Here is a 24,394-nt window from a genome sequence, read left to right on the forward strand (position 1 = left end):
TCTCTACATGCTCTGACCTCAATAAGGTAAGTTTCGTTACTGATCCCTCCCCTCTTCCACTCTTTGTACGCTTTCTGTTTTTTCCTCATCGCCCCTTTGAGACGGTCGCTCATCCAGCTCTGTCTAAATCTCTTGCTTATTAACCGTTTTCCCTTTTTTGGGATACAGGCCTCCGACGTTCCCCAAGGTTTGAGGGGGAAGGGGTTTTACTCCTGGTATTTCCTAATCCTGGAGGCCAAAGGGGACCTGTAGCCTATTTTGGACCTGCATCACCTCAACAAATATATCAAGAAACTGAGGTTCTGCTTGGTGTCTCTGGCCTCTATCACTCCCTTCCTGGACCCGGGAGATAGGTACATCATCCTCAGCTTAAAGGATGTTTATTTTCACATCTCTATCTTCCATGGCCAAAGAAGGCTTCTCAGGTTTATCGTGGGTCAATGCCACTATCACCACTCTTCCCTTGGGCCTATTGGCAGCCCCAGAGCTCTTCACGAAGTGTATGGTAGTAGTTGCAGCCTTCCTGAGTCGCTGAGGTGTGCAAGTCGACCTTGACAACTGGCTGATCAAAGTACAGTCACAGGCTCAGGTATGGCACAACATCAGTACAAGTCCGGGCCACCTTCCAGGTGCTGGGCCTGCTGATAGATAAGCAAAAGTCAACTCTGATCCTGGTTCAGAGAATAGATTTCATTGGGACAATGCTCAACTCGACCCAAGCAAGAGTCTTCCTGCCAGAGGCCTGATTCCAGACTACGTTGGATCTGATATCCAAGGTCACGGTCCACCCAATAACTACTGCTTGGGTCTGCCTCAAACTATTGGGACACATGGTGGTGTGAACTTGTATGGTACAGTTTGCAAGGCTTTGTCTCAGACCCCTCCAGATGTGGCTGGCATCAGTTTACTCCCCAAGCAAACACCACTTACACTCAGTACTCACAGTTCCGCTTCTGGTCCTCGCTTCCCTGATCTGGTGGAAAGACCCTGGTTCAGTAATGGAAGGGGTATCCTTTATTGCCCCATAAACATCGATCGGGTTGGTCTTGGATGTGTGAGATCTAGGGTAAACAGCTCATCTCAGGACCCAGGGCCTCTGATCCCACGAAGAGCTCTCCCTACATATAAACGTCAGGGAACTCAGGGCAGTACACTTGTCAAGTGTTCCTTTCCCGGGTCTCAAGCAAAGTGGTGCAGGTCTTGACAGACAACACTGCATCCATGTTTTACATCAACGAGCAGGGAAGGGCTCGATCTTTGGCCTTGTGCCAGGAGGCCCTGCGGCTGAGGGACTTCTGCATGAATCACTCGGTTCACCTCAAGGTGACGCATCTCCCGGGAGCCTGAAACATGCTAGCGGATCAGCTTAACAGAGCCTTTTCCTCTCACCATGAGAGGTCTCTTCACCTGGAAGTAATCAGTGTCATCTTCCAGAGGTGGGGCTTCCCCACATAGACCAGTTTGCCATCAGGCAGAACAGGAAATACTGTCAGTTTGTGGGTACAGCACGGGTTCCCTCTCTGATGCCTTCCAGCTCTCCTGGGCAGACCATCTACACTCTCTCTGTACCCCAGCTGTTTTGTAGCATTGATGTATATTCATAATTATTTTTATTAGCCAGAGTTTGAAAAATGTACCTTAGGCCTACAAGTAAAGGTGAAGCAATTTCAGAATTAGCAATTAGTTTTTGGAACTCAAGGAGGACAGCTGAGCTCCCAGAGGACTTTGAGAAGGGCAAACAATTTAAAGGAATAGAGCAGTTTTGTACAATTTATTGTATTCTGATATTTCATTGTTTCCTTGTTTTAAAAGTATTTCCTATCCTTTTGCCTAATCATAAAATCATAGAAATATCGATCTGGAAGGGACCTTGAGAAATCAAGTCCAGCCCCCTGCAATGGGGCAGGACTAAATAAACTTAGACTATCCCTGACCGGTGTTTTACCTGTTCTTAAAAACTCCAGTGATGGGGATTGCACGGCCTCGCTTGGAAGCCTATTCTAGTGCTTAACTACCCTTATAGTTAGAAAGTTTTTCCTAATATTTAACCTACATCTCCCTTTCTGCAGATTAGGACCATTACTTTTTGTCCTACCTTCAGTGGAAATGGAGAACTGACCACAGTCCTCTTTATAACAGCCCTTAACATTTCGGAACACTGTTATCGGGTCTCGGGGCCTCCCCGCCCCACATCTTCTTTTCTCAAGACTAAGCATTCCCTTATTTTCTCTTCTTCACAGGTTAGGTTTGCTAACCCTTTTATTATTTTTTGTTGCTCTCCTCTGGACTTGCTCCAATTTGTCTACACCTTTCCTAAAGGATTGGACACAATACTCGGGCTGAGGCCTCACCAGTGCCAAGAAGGTCAGGATGGTTACTTCCCATGTTTAGGACGCTCCTGTTAATATTCCCTAGAATTATGTTAGCCTTTTTCACAACTGTATCCTGTTTGTTGACTCATATTCCCTTTTTGATCCACTTTTATCCCAGGTCCTTTTTCAGCAGTACTACCCCTAGCCAGTTTTTCTCCATTTTGTAGTTGTGCATTTGATTTTTCCTTCCCAAATTGTATAACTTGGCACCAGTTTTCCAATTTGTCAAGGTGGTTTTAATCCCATCCTTCAAAGTGCTTCTATCCTCTCCTAGCTTGGTGTCCTCTGCATATTTTATAAGTATACACTCTACTCCATTATCCAAATAAATAATGAAAATATTGAATAGTACTGGCCCGAGGACTGACCCCTGTGGGACCCCAGTTTGATAGTGAACCGCTCATAACTACTCTTTGACTGTGGTCTTGTCAAAAGCCTGACTGAAATCAGTATATCTCACATCTACTCTTTCTTTGAGTAGTGTCCCTACGGGTGCTCCACTCTGGGCACGCTAGCACCCCCTGTGCCTTTGATCAGAGAGTTCTCATAGCAGTATCCATTGGGCCCACTCATGTCTGTCTTGTGCTGTTATCTAACACTGTGTGGGCAAACAGTCCTTAGTTCCTTCTCAACTGCGTTGACCTGGGACAGAGTTGTCCTGTTGAAATTTCCTCAACTCTATTTTTCTCTTCTTACTGATAGCTAGTTATAGTGTTAATGCTTCTTTCTTTTCATAAACAAATATTTTTATTTTTTCTATATTGTATTTAGGTAGATATTAGATCAGTAATACTTGGACCTCAGTAGTTCAGCAGCCAAATTAGCAATCAACGTTACTCAAAGGCACCACAGTAATGCGAATTCATTGTTTCATTTATTTTATTTATTTTATTTATATATATATATACTCACAGCAAAATGACTGATCAAGTATTATACAATTGGTTAATAACATAGTAAAAGCATCCTTATTGGTTAATAGCTTAGACGGGTTAAGAATAAAACCACAAAGTGTTTTAATATGCGCTGCAAAGAGCCACAGGAGACACATTAAAGAGGCACTTGCAGATTCCGAGCCTTAGTCTGAGTATCACTGTATTAGATAGTTACTAGCTCTCTTTACTGAGAGGTTATGCCTGGTTCTCCTGGCTTCAAGTGTTGTCTGTCCTGCTGGGAGGTGATCCCGGTCAACAACGGGCACTCCCAATGTATTTGTTGCCTTGGGGAATCACACAGCTCAGAAGTACAACTTTTGTCTGGCACTAAAATCAAGAGCCAGAAAAAGAGAGAGAGCTTCATAGAATCGTAGAATATCAGGGTTGGAAGGGACCTCAGGAGGTCATCTAGTCCAACCCCCTGCTCAAAGCAGGACCAGTCCACAATCTTCACCTTCTTGTGATGGAGAGCTCTCTACAACCAGCTTCTGACCCAGAACAAGGGTCACCGAGCAGGGTCTACTGCCTCAACAACATCACAGCCTCACACCCAGGGCGTCTGAGAGATAGATCTCCTCTCATAGGTCCTTGAAAAAACGTGCCCCTTGCTCACCAGAGAAAGCACCTATCTTGAAAAAGCCAAGGTCGTCAGTCTCCTCTGCTATCCCAGTGCCACTGACTCTTCAATCAGGTACTGTCGAGGCTCCTGGTTCCTCAGGTACCCAGAGCACAGCTAGACCGCAAGGCCACGGGGCTGGAGAGACCATTAGTAATGTTAGTGGACTGGTGTGGCAAGATGAACTCTTCCTTGATACCTAAGAAACCCACTCAGGTTCCAAGTGTGCTTTCCTTGGAGTGCATGAGACCTTTGGTACCACCAGCAACTGCACTTTCCTCTGAGCGCCCAAAGCCTATGGTACCATCAGCATCCTCCACCACAATTAACTTGGTGCAGACTTCAGTCTTGGTACTGATAACCCTTGCGGTACTGCAGGAGTTGTGATTTTCTTGGAACGTGGCTCTATCTGAGATACCCAACTCGGCTCCGATGTGCTGTCAGTACAGAGAACATCCAGATTGCCTGAACTTTGCTTGGTACCAACTATTTCCCCTCAGATCTCTTCAGGTGCTCCACCATTCCTGAATAAACTTGAGGAAGAGGATTCTGATGAAGACTTTCCTTGGTCTAAAATGTCAGTTCAGGGCTCTTCTCCTCACTGCTACAGAAGCCCCTTTCCAGAAGCCTCTGCTGAAGCTGCAACTCCGCACAGTCCACATTTACCACCAATGTCTTGCTGATATGAGCAACCTTGGGTGCCGTCTCCTATGCCTTATGCACTTCCTCCTTGGCTGTATTGGGATCCCTGTGTGGCTTATCACCAACAGTTTTCCAGAGTGTTGATTCTCTCTCACCATAGAGAAAAGGAACCAGAATCACCTACTCCCTCAACGAGGCCTGATCCTCCAGAGGAATCCCTTCTGGAACACGAGGCTAGAGCTGTTGTTTCTAGGAGATATCCTTTCAATCTCTTCTCTTAATTTCTGGAAGAAGCAGTCATCCCTCCTCCTCTATCTCCGGTGGATGATTTTAAACACAGAATCATAGAATCTTAGGACTAGAAGGGACCTCAAGAGGACATCTAGTCCAGTTTTCTGCATTCATGGCAGGATTATTATCTAGACCATCTGTGGTAGGTGTTTGTCTAACCTGCTCTTAAAAATCTCCACATCCTCCCTAGGCAATCTATTCCAGTGCTTAACCATCCTGATAGTTAGGAAGCTTTTCCTCATGTCCAGCCTAAACTGCCCTTTCTGCAATTTAATTTGCTTCTTGTCCTATCCTCAGAACAGTTTACCTCCCTCCTCCTCCTTGAACAACTTTTTATGTACTTGAAAATTATTCTCATGTCCCCTCTCAATTTTCCCCCCAGGGTAAACAAAACAAATTTTTTTTTTTCAATCTTCCCTCATAGGTCATGTTTTCTAGACCTTTAATCGTTATTGCTCTTCTCTGGACTTTCGTCAGTTTGTCCACATCTTTCCTGAAATGTGACTTCTAGAACTGGACACAATACTCCAGTTGAGTAGAGTGGAAGAATTTCTTAGTGTCTTGCTTATAGCACTCATGCTAATACATCCCAGAATGCTGTTAGCTTTTTTCTTTTCTTTTTTCAACTATGTTACACTCTTCAGTCATATTTAGCTTCTGATCCACAAGACCCCCCAGATACCTTTCTTCAGTACTTCTTCCTAGGCAATCATTTCCCATTTTGTATGTTTGCAACTGATTCCTTTGTAAGTGGAGTACTTTGCATTTGTCCTTGTTGAATTTCATCCTGTGTACTTCAGACCATTTATTCAGTTTTTCAGATCCTTTTGAATTTTAATCCTATCCTCCAAAGCACTTTCAACCACTTCCAGCTTCATATCATCCGCAAATGTATAAGTGTACTCTCTCTATGCCTTTATCTAAATCATTGATGAAGATATTAAACAGAACTGGACCCAGAACTGATCCCTGTGGGACCCCACTTGATATGCCCTTCCAGCTTGACTGTAACCCACTGATAACTACTCTTTGGGAGCAATTTTCCAATCAGTTATGCATATTTCCAGGACCTGGTCAAGAAAGTTGTAGACTTTCTACAGATTCCTCTTGAGGAGTTGACAGAATCTTATCATAAGGTGTTCAACATTTTCCCATCAACGTGCTTGGCCTCTTAATAAGGCTCTTCTGGACCCAGCCAGGATCATCTGGCCCATGTAGCTTCTATTCTGCCTACATGAAAAAGAAAGGATAAGAAGTATTGCGTCCCAGCAAAGGGCTTAGAATTTTTATTTTCTCATCCCTCACCTAACTCTTTGGTAGTCGACACAGTGAATGAATATGATAGGCAACGCCATGTTAAAATCACGCCTCATGACAAAGACCTCAGGCAACTGGATCTACTGGGGAGAAAGTCTTATTCCTTGGCCTCCCTGCAGTTTATTATTGCCAATTATCAAGCATTGATGGCAAAGTGCAACTTCGTGAATTACACCAAACTGACCTCTTTCACGGACTATCTACTGACAGAACACAGGGATCAGTTCCAGGCTATCATTGCAAAGATACTTGCCAGGACAACCCTACAAGTGTTCCTAGAAGCTGCTGATACCATTGCCCATTCGATTGCTTATAGCGGTGATAATGAGAAGAGCCTCCTGGCTCCAACTCTCTGGATTCCCAAAAGAGGTCTAGAGTATAGTAGAGGACCTTCGTTTTGATGGGTCTCAGTTATTCGCAGTTACCATGGATGAGTCTCTGAGAACATTAAAGGACTCTTAAAAATCTACCTGACCTTAAATCTAACTGCGATTGACAGCCCTAATTTATACACCCATCTACAAGAGAGAACTCAACAAGTCTCACTGCCCAGAGATCCTGCTCCATCTAATTCCTTTCTTCCATGTGGTGCTATGAGTGATACTAAAGGTGGCAGAGATTTCAGAGAAGGAAGCGGTCCTCTTCTCAGCCTCCTGCCTCATAGCCATCCACCTCCAAGCATCAATTTTGAAGGGTTGGTCGAGGGTCTGAATTTCCATTCCCATCCTCCTCAGCTGTGCTGATTCCACTAGCCTTCCTCCCTTTGGCGACTGCCTTCACTACTTCAGGCGAGTCTGGGAGTTGATCACTACGGACAAGTGGGTTTTGAAGATGATCCCTACAGGTTACACCATCCACTTCATTTCCATCAATGAACCCCTCCTTTCTTGTTCCTCTTGGGGGACCCCCCTTGAGAGAGTGCTTCTTCAAGAAATAGACAGTCTCTACATTTGGGAGCTATAGAACCAGTCTCCATGCAGCACAGAGGGAAGCGGTTTCATTCAAGGTACTTCCTGTTATCAAAAAGGAGTGGAGGTTGGAGATCCAGCCTAGACCTAAGACTACTCAACATCTATGTGAAGGCACAGAAATTTGAAATGGTGACACTTGCCATGATCATTCCATCACTAGAGCAAGAGGATTGGTTCTCAGCCCTTGACCTTCAAGATGTGCATTTCCACAGCACTATCAACCTTCCCACAAACGATTCCTGTCTTTCATTGTGGCCAGGACCGCTTTCAATACTGAGTGCTTCCCTTTGGCCTGTCATCTTCCCTGAGAGTCTTTTTGAAGGTCATGTCCGTAGCACCAGTACAGCTCTGCAGGAAAGGTGTCTTAATATTCCCTTACCTGAACAACTGGTTGTTGAGAGGTCACTTCCTGGAAGTTTGTTACATACCATGTCTGGCTTTGAGTGTGCCGCCTTCAAGGTGACTCAGAACTGTCAGTTCACCAACCAGACATGGTTTAAATATGCTTCTTTCCATATGTACCTCCATAAAACAATCCCTAGACTGATGGAAAGACCATCACAGCATGTGCACAGGAATCCCCTTTGCATGTCCTTCCCCAAATGTCGTCATAAGCACGGATGCCTCTTTGCTAGGATGGGGGGGTGCTTATACAGTGGAAGTGGATGTCACAAGAGGCAATGCTACACATAAACATCTTGGAGCTCAAAGTGGTCAGATACACCGCTCTCTGGTTCATACCACTAATCGGGGCAAACACATAAAGATCATGGCAGACAATATATCATGCAAGTTTTACGTCAATTCCCAAGGTGGAATGAGATTCCCCCTCTCTCTCTGCACCAAGGCTGTCAAGCTTTGGCATTAGTGCATATGCACCCAGATCATCATCACATTAAGCCTATCTCCCAGTTTCTCAGAATGTGACCATGTATGCACTCAGCAGATAATTCTTTCAAGACCATAAGAGGGAAATAGACCCCAGAATATTTACCTATTCCATCAGTGGGCACTCCACAGACTTGTTTGCCACAGAGTCAAGCAAGAAATGCACTCACTTCTGCTTGAGGGGCGAATAGGGTCACCAATCCCTAGGGGAAGCTTTTTCCTACTCTACGCATTTTTGTCAATTCTCTTAATAGCCAAAGTTATGTTCAAAATAAAGAAAGCCAGAGTCGTTGTCATAGCTCTGACCTGGCTTAGACAAATGTGGTTTCCTTACCTGATGCAACTGGCTATTTGCTGTCCGATTACTCTTCACTCTGCGTCTCATCTTGTCTCCCAGGAGACCAGGCATATTCTTCATCCCAATCTCACAGTACTTCGTTTCAAAGCACAGTTTGTCCATGGCTCTAGGGATGAGGACATACCCTTTTTACTTCTTCTGAGCAGGCTGTTATTACACAGCAAGAAACAATCTACTCCCTACATGTATTCTCAGTTTGTAAACTGGTGTGACCACAGACAGATTCCTCCAGTGACTGCATCATTTCTGGGTATATTGAAATATGCCTTAAGTCTCAAAACCTCAGGTCTATTGATGTGCTCCATAGAGGTCCAACTGGCAGCCAGCATGGCTTCCACCCACCAATAGAGGGTTATTTTGTCTTTGCTCACTTGACTACAGTGAGATTCCTCAGAGGGCTGGTTTCAGAGTAACAGCCGTGTTAGTCTGTATCCGCAAAAAGAACAGGAGTACTTGTGGCACCTTAGAGACTAACAAATTTATTAGAGCATAAGCTTTCGTGGACTACAGCCCACTAGCTTGATTATCACTTCAAAAGTTTTTTTTTTCTCTTAATTAATTGGCCTCTCAGAGTTGGTAAGACAACTCCCACCTGTTTATGCTCTCTGTATGTGTGTATATATATCTCCTCAATATATGTTCCATTCTATATGCATCCGAAGAAGTGGGCTGTAGTCCACGAAAGCTTATGCTCTAATAAATTTGTTAGTCTCTAAGGTGCCACAAGTACTCCTGTTCTTCTTTTTTCTCAGAGGGCTGGGAAATCTCTATCTGCCGGTCCAGTGTCCTACTCCCATATAGGACCTCAATCTGGTCCTTAAATGCCTCACAAGAGCATGCTTTGAACCTCTGGCTATCTGCTCACTGTTCCATTTGTCACTGAAGACAGCATTCCTGATAGCCATCATGTTGGCGTGACGGGCTGGAGAAACAGGGGCTGTCGAGAAGCGGACTCACCCCTGCGGCGCCTCCTGCTGGTGACTTTTGGGAATTAGCTCATTCCAGCTCCGGAGCGCCCTCTGCAGGCCGGTGATCCACCTGTCCTCTGGCCGCTGTGTCCCTCCCTGGACCCTGGTGCCCCTTTCTCTGGGTGCTGCCCCCTGGCAGTACACCCCTCAGTACTAGGGTCTCCCCTCCCCAGGGAACCCCCACCCACTATCCCTACCACGCCTCAGAATAAGGCCACTGCCAGTCACCAACTAGCTCCCGCTCCCTGAGGCAGACTGCAGTATAGGCCACTCATCACGGGCAAGGTTGGGTTTGGACCTGCTGCCTTGGCCTATCCCTGGGCTGCCCACTGCAACTCCCAGTACCCCTTGGCCTCCTACTAAGCCGCAGCCTGGGGCTTTCCAGGTTGGAGCTCCCCAGCTCCTCAGCCTGTCCCCAGCCCTGCTCCACTCAGGTACTCTGTCTCACAGCCTTTATATATAGGGCCAGCTGAGGCCTGAGTGGGACGTGGCTCCAGCTGAGCCACTTCCCAATCAGCCCAGCTTAGCAGCTCCCAGCCACAACCTTCCCCCAGGGCTGTTTTAAGGCCTTCAGGGCAGGAGCGGGTGTCCACCCCACTACAGGGCCCTGATGGCATTCTCCACTTCAGTCTTCTGCGACCCCACCCCAAATTTTTACGTAAGATTTCTTCACAGTTCCATTTCAGTCAGCCCATTCACCTGCCTGTTTTCTATCCCAAACTGCATCTAAATCTCCAGGAGGCACTGCTGCACACCCAGGACGTTAGGAGAGGCCTGGTCTTTTATCTGCACAGGACAAAGCCCTTCAGAAAGACCCACAAGTTTAGTCTTGTTAGCAGATAGTTCAAAAGGGTCAACAATCTCTAACTGGAAGGTTTTCAAGTGGATATCAGGCTACATTAACTCCTGTTACCAGTCTTCCAACTTCAACCACCTTTGGATATACACACTCATTCTACAAGATCCATCACCGCCTTTAAGGCCTTTCTCAAGAATGCGCAGATTATCAAAATCTGTAAAGCTGCTATTTGGACAGTTATACATACATACATTTATCAAATACTATGCGATATCTCATGACTCAGGCTCTGGTACTGTGTTCGGCTTGGCTGTATTCTGCTCTGTACTGGACTCGACTCTGAAGTCACCCCATCTTAGAGGATACTGTTTGGTAGGAACCCAGAGTGAAGCACCTGTAGCGACGCTACTCGAAGAAGAAATGGCTACTCACTATGTGATTCTTTGAGATGTCTCTCTCTATGGGTACTCCACTACCCACCCTCCTTTCTCTCTGCTTCAGAGTTCTCTGTCATAGAGCTTCACCATAGAGAAGGACGTGAGGGAGGTTCCCCTGCACAGTGTTATATAACAATGGCACAGGGCATGAGACTGACTAACATGCATGTGTTGGCTAAATGGACACTGTTATGAGAGAAATCTGATAAAAAGTGCAGGGGTTGCTAGTGCATTTAAAGTGGAGCACCCATAGGGGGACACATGTATTGAAGAACCACAGTTACTGTACAGGGCGAGTAACCATTTTTTCCTTTTCTCTCCTCCCCTACCCCGCCCCTCCACTAGGCCAGTAACCCTGTCAAAGTAGGAAATTAGTTTGGTTTGGCATGATTTTTTTTTTTTTTGACAAATCCATGTTGGCTGTTCCTCATAATCCTATTATCCTGTTGGTGCTTAAAAATTGATTCCTCCCAGCCCCCCATAGCTTTCCAGAAGTTAGGCTGGCTGTTATATAATTTCCTGGTTCCTCTTTGTTCCCCTTTTTAATGATAGGTGCTATGTTTGTCCTTCTCCAGTCCTTTGAGGCTGCACATATGCTTCATGAGTTCCAAAAGATAATCGCTATCGGTTCTGAGATTGCTTCAGCTTGTTCCTTAAGTATCCTAGGATGAATTTCATTAGGGTCTGTTGACTTGTATATGTTTAACTTCTCTAAATATTCTTTAACCTATTATTTCCCTATGTTTCTTACTCTTTGTTGTTAATATTAATTGTGTGGAATATCTGATCACCGTTTTACAGAAGACTGAAGCAAACTAGACATGAAATACCTCAGCCATCTTGATGTTATTAGTTATTAGTTCCACTTCCCTAATAAGTAGAGGATCTACACTTTCCTTCCTTTTTCGCTTGCTCTATAATTTCGTGATCACTTTCACCCATTTCATTATCACTTTCATCTTGTTCTTTAGACATTTCTAAAAGAAACAAACAACAAATAGAGTATTGCAGGAACACTCCATTCTTCCGGTCAGTAATATAAATAAGAACCAGTAGCTAAAAGTATATTTGTGATCTTTATAATATTGTTAATCAACTCTTTATTAAATATGTTTAAAACAACTTACAACTAATTTGTCAAAACAGCAGAAAATGTAGTGTTTTATTTTAGATGTATACAAACGTTAAAAAAGGCATGTCTCCATATGCTCTAGGTGCCCTGGACATAGAGAGCTGTTTCACAATTAAGAAGTACACCTCTACCCTCATATAATGCTGTCCTTGGGAGCCAAAAAATCTTACCGCGTTATAGGTGAAATTGCGTTATATCGAACTTGCTTTGATCCACCGGAGTGCGCAGCGCCCCCCCGCCCCCATTCCCCCCGGAACACTGCTTTACCGCGTTGTATCCAAATTTGTGTTATATTGGGTCGCGTTATATCGGGGTAGAGGTGTATTAATTGAATAACTTATGTTACAAATAACAGTAAAACTCATAATTGCCAAATGCTACTTGAACAGGCACCGTATACTTTGCTTTTGGTACACCACCTTTCTATTCCTGCCATCACTCTTTTTTAAAATTTTCAATAGCAGATTCAAGTGTAGTTTTTTGTGAGTTGTCTTCCATGTCTGTTTCACTTTTACTTTATGGATCCTGTTCTGGGGCTTCTTCTTTCATATCAGCTGCTGGTTGGTATGTGCCTAATAAATCTGAAGCCCACCCTCACCAAATATTCTCTGATCAATTTTCTCTCTGCTATAGATCATGCATGCTTAGGACATCACAGTATTGATTTAACCTTCCAAATACGAAGTGATGTTGTCTTCACAACTGTTAAAGCTAGAAACTTACCATTTCATTTGCAGAATCAAAACTTTGTTCTAAGAATGTGTGTGACATTGGTCTCCATATGATTTTATGAAAATACGCTAATGTGTGGATATAATGTAACTGGAATATGCTTCATACAAAATGTCTTTTGTAAAGTATCATTACAAAGCTTATCTACTGAGTGTGGTCATCCTATTTGTATAAATGTATCATTCATGTATCTGAAACTAGAAATATGAAATATAATTCCAATGTCCTATTGTAATTATGCAAAGTGTGGGCAATTAATGGTGGTTTGGAATCTTGATGGCTCCCATCAACTTGGACAATTGGTTGTAAATGGCTCTGTTTACTTGCAAGCCTTCCTGTGAGTCAGGCTAGGAAGAATGAAGGCTTGGCGTCTCACAGGACATGTGACCATGTCACCTGGTATTGGAATCCATCTAAAACCTGGGGCTTTTCCATTTAGAAGGATGGGTGGGGACCCAGAGAGACAAGATACCTGCCGTGTGCCAAAGCTATATAAGGGGGTGGAACAGAACAAAGGGGCTTCCAGTCATGAGAAATCGCCTAGCTACCACCTGAGCTGGAACAAGGACTGTACCAGGGGAAAGAATTGCCCAGACTAGAAAGCAGTGAAAGAAGCTTATTGGAACATCTCTGTGGGTGAGATTTTATCTGTCTTCAGTTTCCTACTGTATTAGGCTTAGACTTGAGTGTTTTATTTTATTTTGCTTGGTAACTTCCTTTGTTCTGTCTGCTTTATTCAATCTGGTGTCAATGCGTACATCAGGAGTACCCATCTCCTTCATTGCAAATTTACGGATCTCCTTGAGAGCACGGGGGGCGCGTTTCTTGAATCCCACTCCATGGATCCGTTTGTGAATGTTGATGGTATATTCCCTAGTCACCACCTCATTGATGGCAGATCTCCCCTTCTTCTTTTCTCCACCTTTCTTTGCTGGAGCCATCCTGCCCGGGCTTGGAACCACTTAAATCAGGGGTCGGCAATCTTTCAGAAGTGGTGTGCCGAGTCTTCATTTATTCACTCTAATTTAAGGTTTTGCATGCCAGTAATACATTTTAACGTTTTTAGAAGGTCTCTTTCTATAATATATAACTAAACTATTGTTGTATGTAAAGTAAATAAGGTTTTAAAAAAGTTTAAGAAGCTTCATTAAAAATTAAATTTAAAATGCAGAGCCCCCCGGACTGGTGGCCAGGACCCAGGCAGCGTGAGTGCCACTGAAAATCAGCTCGCGTGCCACAGGTTGCCTACCCCTGACTTAAATCCTACTTGTTATACTTAATAAAATAAATTAAATTTAAAATTTAAATTAATGGAGATATCCTATCTCCTAGAACTGGAAGGGACCTTGAAAGGTCATTGAGTCCAGCCCCCTGCCTTCACTAGCAGGATCAAGTACTGATTTTTTGCCCCAGATTCCTAAGTGGCCCCCTCAAGGATTGAACTCTCAACCCTGGGTTTAGCAGGCCAATGCTCAAACCAGTGAGCTATCCCTCCCCCTGAATCACTTTTGCTTATTAATTGACCCAGAGTAAGTAATTAATGGCTGGGGGAGCAAACAGCTGTGCATATCTCTCTATCAGTGTTATAGAGGGCAGACAATTTGAGTTTACCCTGTATAAGCTTTATACAGAGTAAAACAGATTTATTTGGGGTTAGGATCCCATTGGGAACTGGGTATCTGGGTGCTAGAGACAGGAGCACTTCTTAAGCTGTTTTCAGTTAAGTCTGCAGCTTTGGGGATATGGTTCAGGTCTGGGTCTGTGTTTGCAGCAGGCTAGTGTGTCTGGCTCAACAAGGCAGGGTGCTGAAGTCCCAAGCTGACAGGGAAAACTGGTTCAGAGGTAGTCTCAGCACATCCGGTGACAGTTGCAAGGGGAGCTCTGTGATCCAACCCGTCACAATGTGAATGGCTTTTATCTAGGAAAACAGATTTATTTTCCCCAAGTTCTTTTGTTCAGGTAGTTTATAATAATCACTCGACCGAGTTAGTCCCAAGTGATGCCACTGGTTCTGGATCCTTGATTGTTGGAATAGTTCTTTTTCAGCTGTAATAGCAGCTTGAGGATCTGACCATCTTGATTTTGGTTTGCTCCAAACTCTGGCTGTCTTAGATAAAAATCCATTCAGGAGCAAGAAAAATTACTCTTAGAAATATTCTGAAAAAGAGCTCTGTGTAAGCACAAAAGCTTGCCTCTCACCAGCAGAAATTACTTTACCCACCGTGTCTGTCTTAGCAATTCTATCATGTCCAATGAAACAAGGTGTTGAATACAGTATCTCTAAGTATGTTTTTGTGTCTGCTTCTGAGTCTAAATTATATTTGTAAGACAAAGAACTCTTATTATGAAAGATATGGATGTGAAGAGACCATGTCAGTTTCAATAAAATTCATATTTCATTGTTTCATGGAGAAGGAGTCTGTCACTGAAAGTATTACTTTTTCATTTATTCTGTAAATATGAACCTTATGGCACTCAGTTTAAGAAAATGAGTCTGAATAAAATTTTTTGTTTTCTCCCCAGTATGGCTTCATACCACATGGATCAGATGTTCATTTTTTACCATCAATACAAGGAGGCACATCTATTCCTCCATTAGCTGCTTCAGCACCTGAACAGTTACTACCACCTCCCCCACCAGCACCTTTTAATGGAGCAGTGCCGCCTCCGCCACCACCTCCGCCACTGCCCTTTATGAATGGCTCAGGAATGCCTCCATCTTTTGGTGCATCACCACCTCCGCCGCCGCCAGGCTTTCCTGGAGTACAGTGGTCTCCGCCTCCACGTACATTGCCCTTTGGATTGAAGCCTAAAAAAGAATTCAAACCTGAGATCACCATGAAAAGGCTCAATTGGTCAAAGGTAAAACTTAAATGTGGAAAATTTCTGGTGCCAAATTTAACGTAGAAATTACAGTAATTTGGCATTGTCAGATGGGTAAGCTGTGTAGAATGAATGTCAGTTCAATGAAAATATAACGTGTATCAATCTCCTATTATGGCTTTACTTTTTCTTTCCTACCCACTCTTTCCTCTTTCCTCCGTCTAGGGGTTTCTGCTTCTATCAGTATTTCCATCTTCTCACTTGTCTTTAAAAATAATCAATTTTTTAAAAAAACATTTATTATTCTTTATAGTAATACAAATGTTTGGACCAAAAAACTCAGCGTAAAGAGTTATCCATAGGAAAAATATAGCTAAAAAAATACTGTATTATAATCGTGTTTGAATCAGTTGTGTTCAGAGAAGGTCTCCCTTAAAACTGATAATGTCTTAAATCTACACTGTCAAATTTGCTATATTTCTATTCAGGGCACATTTAGACCCTTAACTAATAAGGTAGTACTGATAAAATATTTTATATTAAAATCTTTTTGTCTATAGACATTTGTCATGAGCGCTTCAACATAAGTCAGAATTATTCTAACAATTCTAAGCAAAAGTTGTTTAAAACTCAGTTTGTGTTAAAGATCTTGTTGTTTGTATTGACATCTTCTAAACACTAGAATCTAATTTATTTTAAACAATATTTTTAGTACATTAATATATTTTACTGTATTTTCAAAATTAGAAATGTTTGTAATTGTGAAAACAGTGATTGAAATACTCTGAATACTCTATGAACATGCAGCCTTTCAAGTGTCCAGTTATTATTTTGTATTATCGTACCACTTAGGAGTTCTAGTTGTGGACCAGAACTTCATTATGCTAGGCATTGTACAAATGCAGCAAAAAGACAATTCCTGCCTCAAAGAGGTTACAATTTAAGTACAAAACAAGGGACAACAGAAGAACAGATGGATACAGATAGATGGGAGTACAAGAAAACAATGAGACCGTGTTGTTTAGCATGGTCGACAGTGGTCTCAGCAACCAGTTTCTTCACGGTTGTTACGTCTTGTGTATACCTTAGAGCAAAGTAGAATTTTAAGGAGGGTTATGCTACATATTTACAAGGAAGCTTTGATATCTCTTTGATTTGCAGATTAGGCCACATGAAATGACTGAAAACTGTTTCTGGGTAATAGCAGATGAAGACAAGTATGAGAATGCTGATTTGCTTTGCAAACTGGAACTTACATTTTGTTGTCAAAAGAAAGGTAAGTAATTTGTTGACTTTTAAAGCTGTATTTTCTAATCAAACATATCATTTGTAATCCCAGCCTACTAATTTTAAAGAATATTATATATCTCAGAGGTAGGCAACCTTTCAGAAGTGGTGTGCCGAGTCTTCATTTATTCACTTTAATTTAAGGTTTCGCGTGCCGGTAATACATGTTAACGTTTTTTAGAAGGTGTCTCTCTCTAAGTCTATAATATATAACTAAACTATTGTTGTATGTAAAGTAAACAAGGTTTTCAAAATGTTTAAGAAGCGTCATTTAAAATTAAATTAAAATGCTGATCTTAGGCCACCAGCCTGCTCAGCCCGCTTCCAGCCTGGGGTTCTGTTCACCTACGCCTGCAGCGGGCTGAGCAGGGTCTGTGGCCGGGGCGCCGGCTGGCAAGGGGCTGGCAGCTGGGATCCCAGACCTGGGTGGGGGGAGGGGTTCAGAGGTCAGGGCAGAGGGTGCATGGCAGAAAGCTGGGTGTGTGTGGGGGGGTTCAGAGGTCAGGGCAGAGGCAGTGCGGAGTGTTCAGGGCAGAAGGCCGGGGGTTTGGGAGAATTCAGGGGTAAGGGCAGAGAGCTGGGGGTGTGTGGGGGTACAGGGCAGAGAGCTGGGGGTGTGTGGGGGTACAGGGCAGAGAGCTGGGTGTGTGTGGAGGTGCAGGGCAGAAGGCTGGGTGTGGGGGGATTCAGGATAGAGGGCTGGGGGTGTGTGGGGGGGTGTAGAGCAGAAGGCTGGGGTGCTCGGCTCGTGGGGGTGCTCCCAGCCCCCTGCCCTGAGCGGCTCACGGCAAGGGGCTGGGCGGGATATGCCCTGTTCCACCCCCTTCCCCCAGGCTCCGTCCCTACCTCTCTCTGCCTCTTCTGCGTAGCAGCGAGCACGCTGCCACTTGGCTCTGCTCCGCTCCCCCTCCCAAGGGCTATTGCCAGCAGGGAGAGGGAAGGGGAGGGGGAGGAGAAGGAGGAGGGGCTGGAATGCACCAAGCTGTGGGAAGAAGCGGGGGAAGAGGGAAGCTTGGCTGCTGCAGGACCAAGCTTCTGCCTCCTGCCCCCGCAGGGGAGAGCGGTGGGCGGGGGGGATGCTGAGTGGGGCGGGGGGCCGGGACCCCCCCCCGCCGGGGCAGGAGGCAGAAGCTTCCCTCCTGCGGCAGCCAAGCTTCCCTCCTCCCCCGCTTCTTCCCCCAGCGTGGCGCTTTCCGGCCCCTCCGCCCCTTCTCCTCCTCTCACTGGGCAGGCAGCGTGCCACTCAAAATCGGCTCGCGTGCCGTAGGTTGCTGACCCCTGATATATATCAAACACTTTGACTTTCCATATTTTACATGAGAGCACATAAAAATATGCAGTCTGAAAAATGGTAAGTTTTAGAGTCACACTTCATTTTTATTAAAGTAATATTCTATCCCATCATTTTGAAAGCAGTATGTAATGTGTGAGTTAGAACAAAAATTTCTGTGAAAAACACCAAAATGCTTCCTGGTATTTTCAGACTTTTGTTCCGTCCTATTTAAGAATATCTGTTCATACAACATAAGAAGATTAGCTATTGTCAAACTAGTGAGTCTCAATGTAGAGTCCAGAAGTTATGGTGTTTAGCTTGCAAATATACATGGTTTATTGATGCACCAAGGATACAGACAAGCCCACATTGAACAAATATTGCAGCAATTAAACATATGAGTATAATTGACCCAGGCTTTCTGGGAAACAGTTCTTGGTAATGTTTTTTTCATGAGGTTCCCTCCTTCCTACATATGAAGTCCTGCTCTTCCTCAGTCTGTCCCTAACCCAATTTTTTAAGGCCTGTGGAAAGGTCAGCTATCCCAGAGGTAATCAGAGGGCAGTCCTCTCTCTAAAGTAGTTTCATTTAGCCTGCTCCTGGTTTTCTTCTCTTTCTCTACATTTGCTTTTTGAGTATGTTACAACCAAGGATTTCCCCTTCAGAGCCTGTGGTTATGTTGCTACTTTCCTGAACAGGAAAATTAATATTTTCATGTCCCCATGACATCTGAGAGTCTAAAGTGTGAGCTGTTTCCCTTGTCCCCGAGGAGACAGACCAATAGATTTGATGGCATCTAAAGCATTAGGACTGCCCTTGGCAGAAATTCTCCGAAGTTTTCACTTTCAGTGATAGGGCATATTTCTATCACAGATATATTGAAGTATGCTCTTAAGGAGATGCCTGTTGAGGAAAACACTATGACATTCTATACTGATACAGATCTAATTGTTTCTGTACCTAGTTAACTATGTATGAACCTACCATCAGAATAATGATTGTGATGATTCTTTTTATTTCTTAGGTGCTAGTGGCATGGTTTCAGATTTTGATGTGGTATTAAGAAGAACAGTAGATTAACAGAATCTGATCCCTTTGTTATGTTACATGGCAAGAATTACCTTTATTTCAGGTATCGGCGGGGTAGCTGTGTTAGTCTGAATCTGTGAAAAGCAACCGAGGGTCCTGTGGCACCTTTAAGACTAACAGAAGTATTGGGAGCATAAGCTTTCGTGGGTAAGAAACTCACTTCTTCAGATGCAAGGCTTGCATCTGAAGAAGTGAGGTTCTTACCCACGAAAGCTTATGCTCCCAGTACTTCTGTTAGTCTTAAAGGTGCCACAGGACCCTCGGTTGCTTTATTTCAGGGTGATTGATAAGTTATAATTTATTAGGATTGCATCCAGCGATGCATTTTACAGGCTTTTGCAGAACAGATACCCTGAGAGACTTGCAGTCTAAAATGTAGATGTGATGGTGAAGATGAGAAGAAGAACGGGGTGAGATTGAACATGGCTGTATTAACTTCATGGGGTGACTGATTTTATTTTTCTTTGTAAAGAAGTTTTTTGTGTTAGTTCATTTATTGTAGATTCTATGCCTGAAGTGAGTTTCTACGAGATACTTGAATGAAGTGAGTCTGGTGGCTTTAGAATTAGGTATATGGAGGGTATCCCTGACATAGGGAGTAGCATGGGAGTGGCAGATGAAGGTAATGTCATGACTCGTTGCATTGACAAAACTGAGTAAGTGCTGGGGACACCATAGTAAACTAGAGCACTTATTGAGCAACATTGCCCCTTTATGTCCTTCAGAGTATGGACAAGAAGTTTGAATTTCATCTTTAGAGTGATGGGTGCATTAATGGATGAGTCCTTGTTGTTTGTTAATTTGGTAGGAAGGAATTTGAATGAGCCAGTAAGTTTACTGAAAATTTTTAGTAATTTCAGCTGCACGCTTACTAACCAGTGAAAGTTCTGGTAATAAAATGGAAGGTAATGACAGTTTATTTTACTGTAAACTTCTGTTTTTGTTTTTTTTCATTTTTCTTACACTTCACATTTACCCCATCCCTTCTAGATTTGTTGGTGCTAAAATGATAAGCATGTGGCAAAATGGTCTGAGCCAAAAAAACCCAAACAAACATGCATTCATGTTTAAATAACTCACTTCTCCAGCTACCTATGCACTATTGCTTTTTTAGCAAAGCACTGTCTGATTGGCAGCATTTTGAAGTCTCTGATTTGTATATGATTAGTTACATTATTCTCAAAAGGCATGCCACTGCAACAAACATAAGAACAATGTATGCAAGGCTGCTTGTCAACAGATCAGAGTTGGAAAAAAAAAATCAGATTTTGAAAAAAAAAAAAAAAAAAAGCCTGTTCTTTAAAAGCTGGCTCCTGTCTGTATTCCACTGTTGGGTAGTCATGTGCTCTATGCGCCTGGAGTAAGAGAACTTTGAAAGACATGTGCATGTGCGCTTGCTTTCCTCATACTTTGAGCTGAGGAGATGAAGGGTGGGGTTGGTTAACAACCTCTCCAGTTCCTTCATACTGCCATATTGCTTGGGTCAGAACCTCCAGTGTCCTGAGCTCTCCTTCAATTTTTCATGCTGTACGTATTAAACATTGCATTAGTGCTTTTTCTATGTAGTTACTCGTAGAAGATATAAAAACTATAGAAAAGTTTTTGTAGTTTGATTCCTCATCTCTGGGGCAACCCTTCCCTCTCCCTCCCATACCCTCTTATGGGTATTGGACTGTGCCCAGAACTCTGGGCTTCAAGAGTTGTCTCCTGCCCCCATTCCTTTTGGTCAGCAGTGACTATCTGCACTGCTTGTACTGTCCTGGGGAAGCACACGTCACAGCTAAGTGCAATATTTGCTGCTCCTTCTCTGGCTGTATCCATTAGTCATGGGAACGTAGGCTTAGAAAATACCTCATAGAAAAGGCCAAGAAGCCACAGTCGGACCTTGGCCAGGGCACCCTTCCTGTACGTCATGGAATGCATATCTGCCATGACGTCCAACTCTGCTACAGGGGAGCCTGTAACCACAGACCCCATCAGTCTCTCATCAGGAAGGCAGAAAACAATCACACAAATATAAGAGCAGTTCCTCTTCGTAGTTGGCTACGAAATTGTCTGACACAACTCCACATAACTCAAGCAAACCTACTCTGTCAACCTCTTAGGACATACTAAGTCTCAGAGCCAGGACTCTAAAGCCCATAAAGTGAGGCTGCTTCAGTATCAGACCTTGTTCTGGTAACAACCTTTTCATCGGTACCATCAAAGTTGAAATTTCAGGATCAGTCAGTTCCAGTGTGATCGGAGTTGCTGCCAATGATGGTAGAAATACGAAGTCTCTCTCCTCCGACCCCTTCGTGATGAGTGAATTGGACCTCTCATGCTCCAGGGAGGTTCAGAGACTTGTCACGTCAGAGGAAGTCTTTGCTTTTCCCCCATCATTGGGACTTTCCCAGGTAAGGGTCCTTTATTTGAGCCAAGAGCAACTTGCTCGTCTCTCCTCTGCCAGAAGACACCCTTTCTGTTGGCTATTACGTGCAAAAAGAGTCAGCGAAGTATAAGCCTTAATGCCGTAACCTCCTTATACTCTAGTCTTCAGAGACAAGATATCCTTAAGGACAAATTCAAACTTTTTTATCTAAGGTAGTTTTACCTTAACCAGGGGATAGAGTTCATCGGAGCAGTGTTCGACTCGACCTGCGCCAGGGCATTCCTGCCACTGGAGAGATTCAAGGCATTGGTAAACCTCATCACAGAAGTCTCGGCATTTCCCTTGACCATGGCCAGAGTTTGCCTGCGCCTCCTAGGTCACATGGCAGCGTGCACATGTGTTGCACCAGGCTCCAGATGTGACCCTTGCAGCAATGGCTGGCGCCATCTATTCCCAGTCCAGGGACCACCTGGAAAAGTTTGTTACCATTCCCACGACTATACTTACCTCGCTGCGATGGTGGACCAACCCTGTGAAAGTCCTGGAAGAAGTACCCTTTGACGGTACTCCTCACTCAGTCGAGTTGGTTTCGGATGTCTTGGACCTTGGCTGGCAGGTGCACCTCGGCAATTTCCAGACCCAGGGTATGTGGTCCCCATGGTCCCCAGAGGAAATGACGCTACACCGTAAACATCAAAGAGCTCAGGGTTGTCTGCAGGGTGTATGCGGTCTTCCTACCTCACCTGTCGGGCAGTGTGGTCGGAGTCTTGAAGGACAACACAGCCTCGATGTTCTATATCAACAGGCAAGGGGAGCGTGATCCTCGGCCCTCTGCCAAGAGGCACTCCGTCTCTGAGACTTCTGCATTGACCACAGACTCCACCTAGAAGTGTGTCACCTCCTCGGTGCCAAGAACGTGCTTGCCGATCACCTAAGCAGGGACTTCTCCTCTTACCATGAGTGGGTGCTTCACCCGGAGGTAGCCGGCACGACCTTCCAGAGGTGGGGAACTCCCCAAGTGGATTTGTTCGTCACCAGGCAGAACAGGAGGTGCCACAGGTATTGCTCCAGACAGAGTCTGGGCAAGGGCTCCCTCTCTGATGCCTTCCTCCTGCCCTGGGCAGGAAGCTTGATGTATGCGATCCCTCCAGTTACGCTCATCAGCAAGGTCCTAGTGAAAATCAAGAGAGACAAAGCTCAGGTTATCATGATTTCCCCAGCGTTGCCGTGCCAACATTGGTTTGGGATGCTATTGAGGCTGGCGGCAATCCATCCGTGGACCCTGCTGAACTGACCGGGCCTGCTGTCACAAGATCACGGTCGACTCTTGCTCCCCAACCTTGCGTCCTTCCACCTCATCACATGGATGGCTGAACCCTGAGGAACGGGCCTGTTCGGAAGGGGTCCAGAAGTTCTTTCTTGAGAGTAGAAAACCCTCGACTAGACAGACTTACCTGGCAAAGTGGAGAAGGATCTCCGGCTAGGCGGCTGAACGGGGCATCTACCCTTCGCATTCTTCGATCCAATTGATTTTGGACTACCTGCTTCATTTGAGGAACCAGGCCTGACACACACTCTTCTATCAGAGTGCATCTGGCGGCCATTTCCGCCTTTCATCCGCTGATCCAGGGGCAGACGGTGTTCTCCCATCACATGGTCTGGTTTCTGAGAGATCTTGAGAGACTTTTCCCACAAGTTAAATCGCTCAGTGGAATCTCAACTTGGTTTTGTCCAGGCTCACGGTCCTGCCCTTTGAGCCTTTGTCCTCATGCCCCCTGCCTCGCCGATTGTGGAAGGTAGCTTTCCTTATTGCAGTGACATCGGCGAGGCAAGTCTCCGGGCTGCGAGCCTTGACCTCAGAACCGCCATACACGGTCTTCTTATAAGGACAAGGTTCAGCTGCGGCCGCACCTGGCCTTCCTTCCCAAGATGGTCTCTATTTTCCACAGGAGCCAGGACATCTTTCTTTCGGTCTTCTGCCCAAAGTCCCATGAGACTAGTAAAGAGGCACCTTCATGCTTTGGATGTAAGAAGGGCCCTGGCTTTCTACCTACATCAGATAAAGCCTTTCCATAAGTCGACTCATCTTTTCTTCTTTACAGCTGATATGATGAAGGGTCTCCCAGTGTCCACGCAGAGGATTTCTAACTGGATCACCTCTTGAATTTGGACCTGTTATGAGTGGATGAGAGTCCCTCCGCCACCGATTGTCAGAGCCCACTCAACAAAAGTGCAGGCATCTTCGGCATCCTTCCTGGCACACTTCCCGATCCAGGACATCTGTCGAGTCGTGACGTGGTCCTCGGAGCACACATTCATGACCCATTATGCCATCATTCAGCAGGCCAGAGATGACGCTGGGTTCAGCAGAGCTGTATTGCAATCTACATGTTCATGAACTCCTACCCATCTCCGAGGGGTATGGCTTGGGAGTCACCTAAGTTGAATGGACGTGAGCAAACACTCGAAGAAGAAAAGACAGTTATCTTTTTCTATAGCGGTGTTCTTTGAAATGTGTTACTCATGTCTATTCCACAAGCCGTCTGCAAATGGATAACTTCCTGTATTACCCCAACTTATACAATGTTCCTACAGACGTAGCTTATTTGGCAAGAACATAAGCAACATCAATCGTGTTTTTCAGTCATGTCTCAACATTGGACATATGCGGGGCTGCTCTGTGGTCTTCCACATGTGGCCTTGCGCACTTGTTTGTTAGATATTATACATTAATGGCAACTAGATCACATGCTAACTTTGAGAAGGCTGTTCTGCCGTCTGTTTTCCCGGAGTTTACCTGATTGTAGGGTTTTGATTAGCTATTTTGAGGTTACCGACTGTGAGATTCAATCTTTTAATCCCTAAGTTTTCGATAGCGTTTTTTTGAACCCACAATCCCTTTTTCCCATTATTTTTAGCTCCCCTGAACACTATCAGGCCATTCACACGGGTCATAGGGCTTGCTTTAGAGACATTTTTGGTTGTAAGCCTCAAGGCCTCGCAGAAAGCTCTGGGCGTCTTCCTATGACCCTCACTCATTTTAGTCATTTACACTTGCACATAAACGCTGAGGTAAGGCCTACAACCGAGGCC

The 24,394-nt window shown here is 44.5% G+C and overlaps 2 protein-coding genes across 2 annotated transcripts in view; one reads left to right on the forward strand and one right to left on the reverse strand.

Annotated features, from left to right (window-relative positions):
• Window positions 1–24,394, forward strand: part of DIAPH3 (diaphanous related formin 3) — a 502,197-nt gene that overhangs the window by 115,608 nt on the left and 362,195 nt on the right. The window contains exons 16-17 of the mRNA XM_054013650.1: window positions 14,982–15,320; window positions 16,443–16,557. Of these exons, the coding sequence (XP_053869625.1) occupies window positions 14,982–15,320; window positions 16,443–16,557 (454 nt within the window). The remainder of the gene's footprint in view (window positions 1–14,981; window positions 15,321–16,442; window positions 16,558–24,394) is intronic.
• LOC128830310 (60S ribosomal protein L31-like) lies at window positions 11,509–13,410 on the reverse strand. Its single transcript, XM_054016123.1, has 2 exons — window positions 13,172–13,410; window positions 11,509–11,571 (listed from the first exon to the last, which is right to left on the reverse strand). The coding sequence occupies exons 1-2, from the start codon at window positions 13,397–13,399 to the stop codon at window positions 11,509–11,511; spliced, it is 291 nt and encodes a 96-aa protein (XP_053872098.1). The 5' UTR covers window positions 13,400–13,410.

Source organism: Malaclemys terrapin, chromosome 1 (genome assembly GCF_027887155.1).
Source record: "Malaclemys terrapin pileata isolate rMalTer1 chromosome 1, rMalTer1.hap1, whole genome shotgun sequence".
NCBI classification, from domain to species: Eukaryota; Metazoa; Chordata; order Testudines; family Emydidae; genus Malaclemys; species Malaclemys terrapin.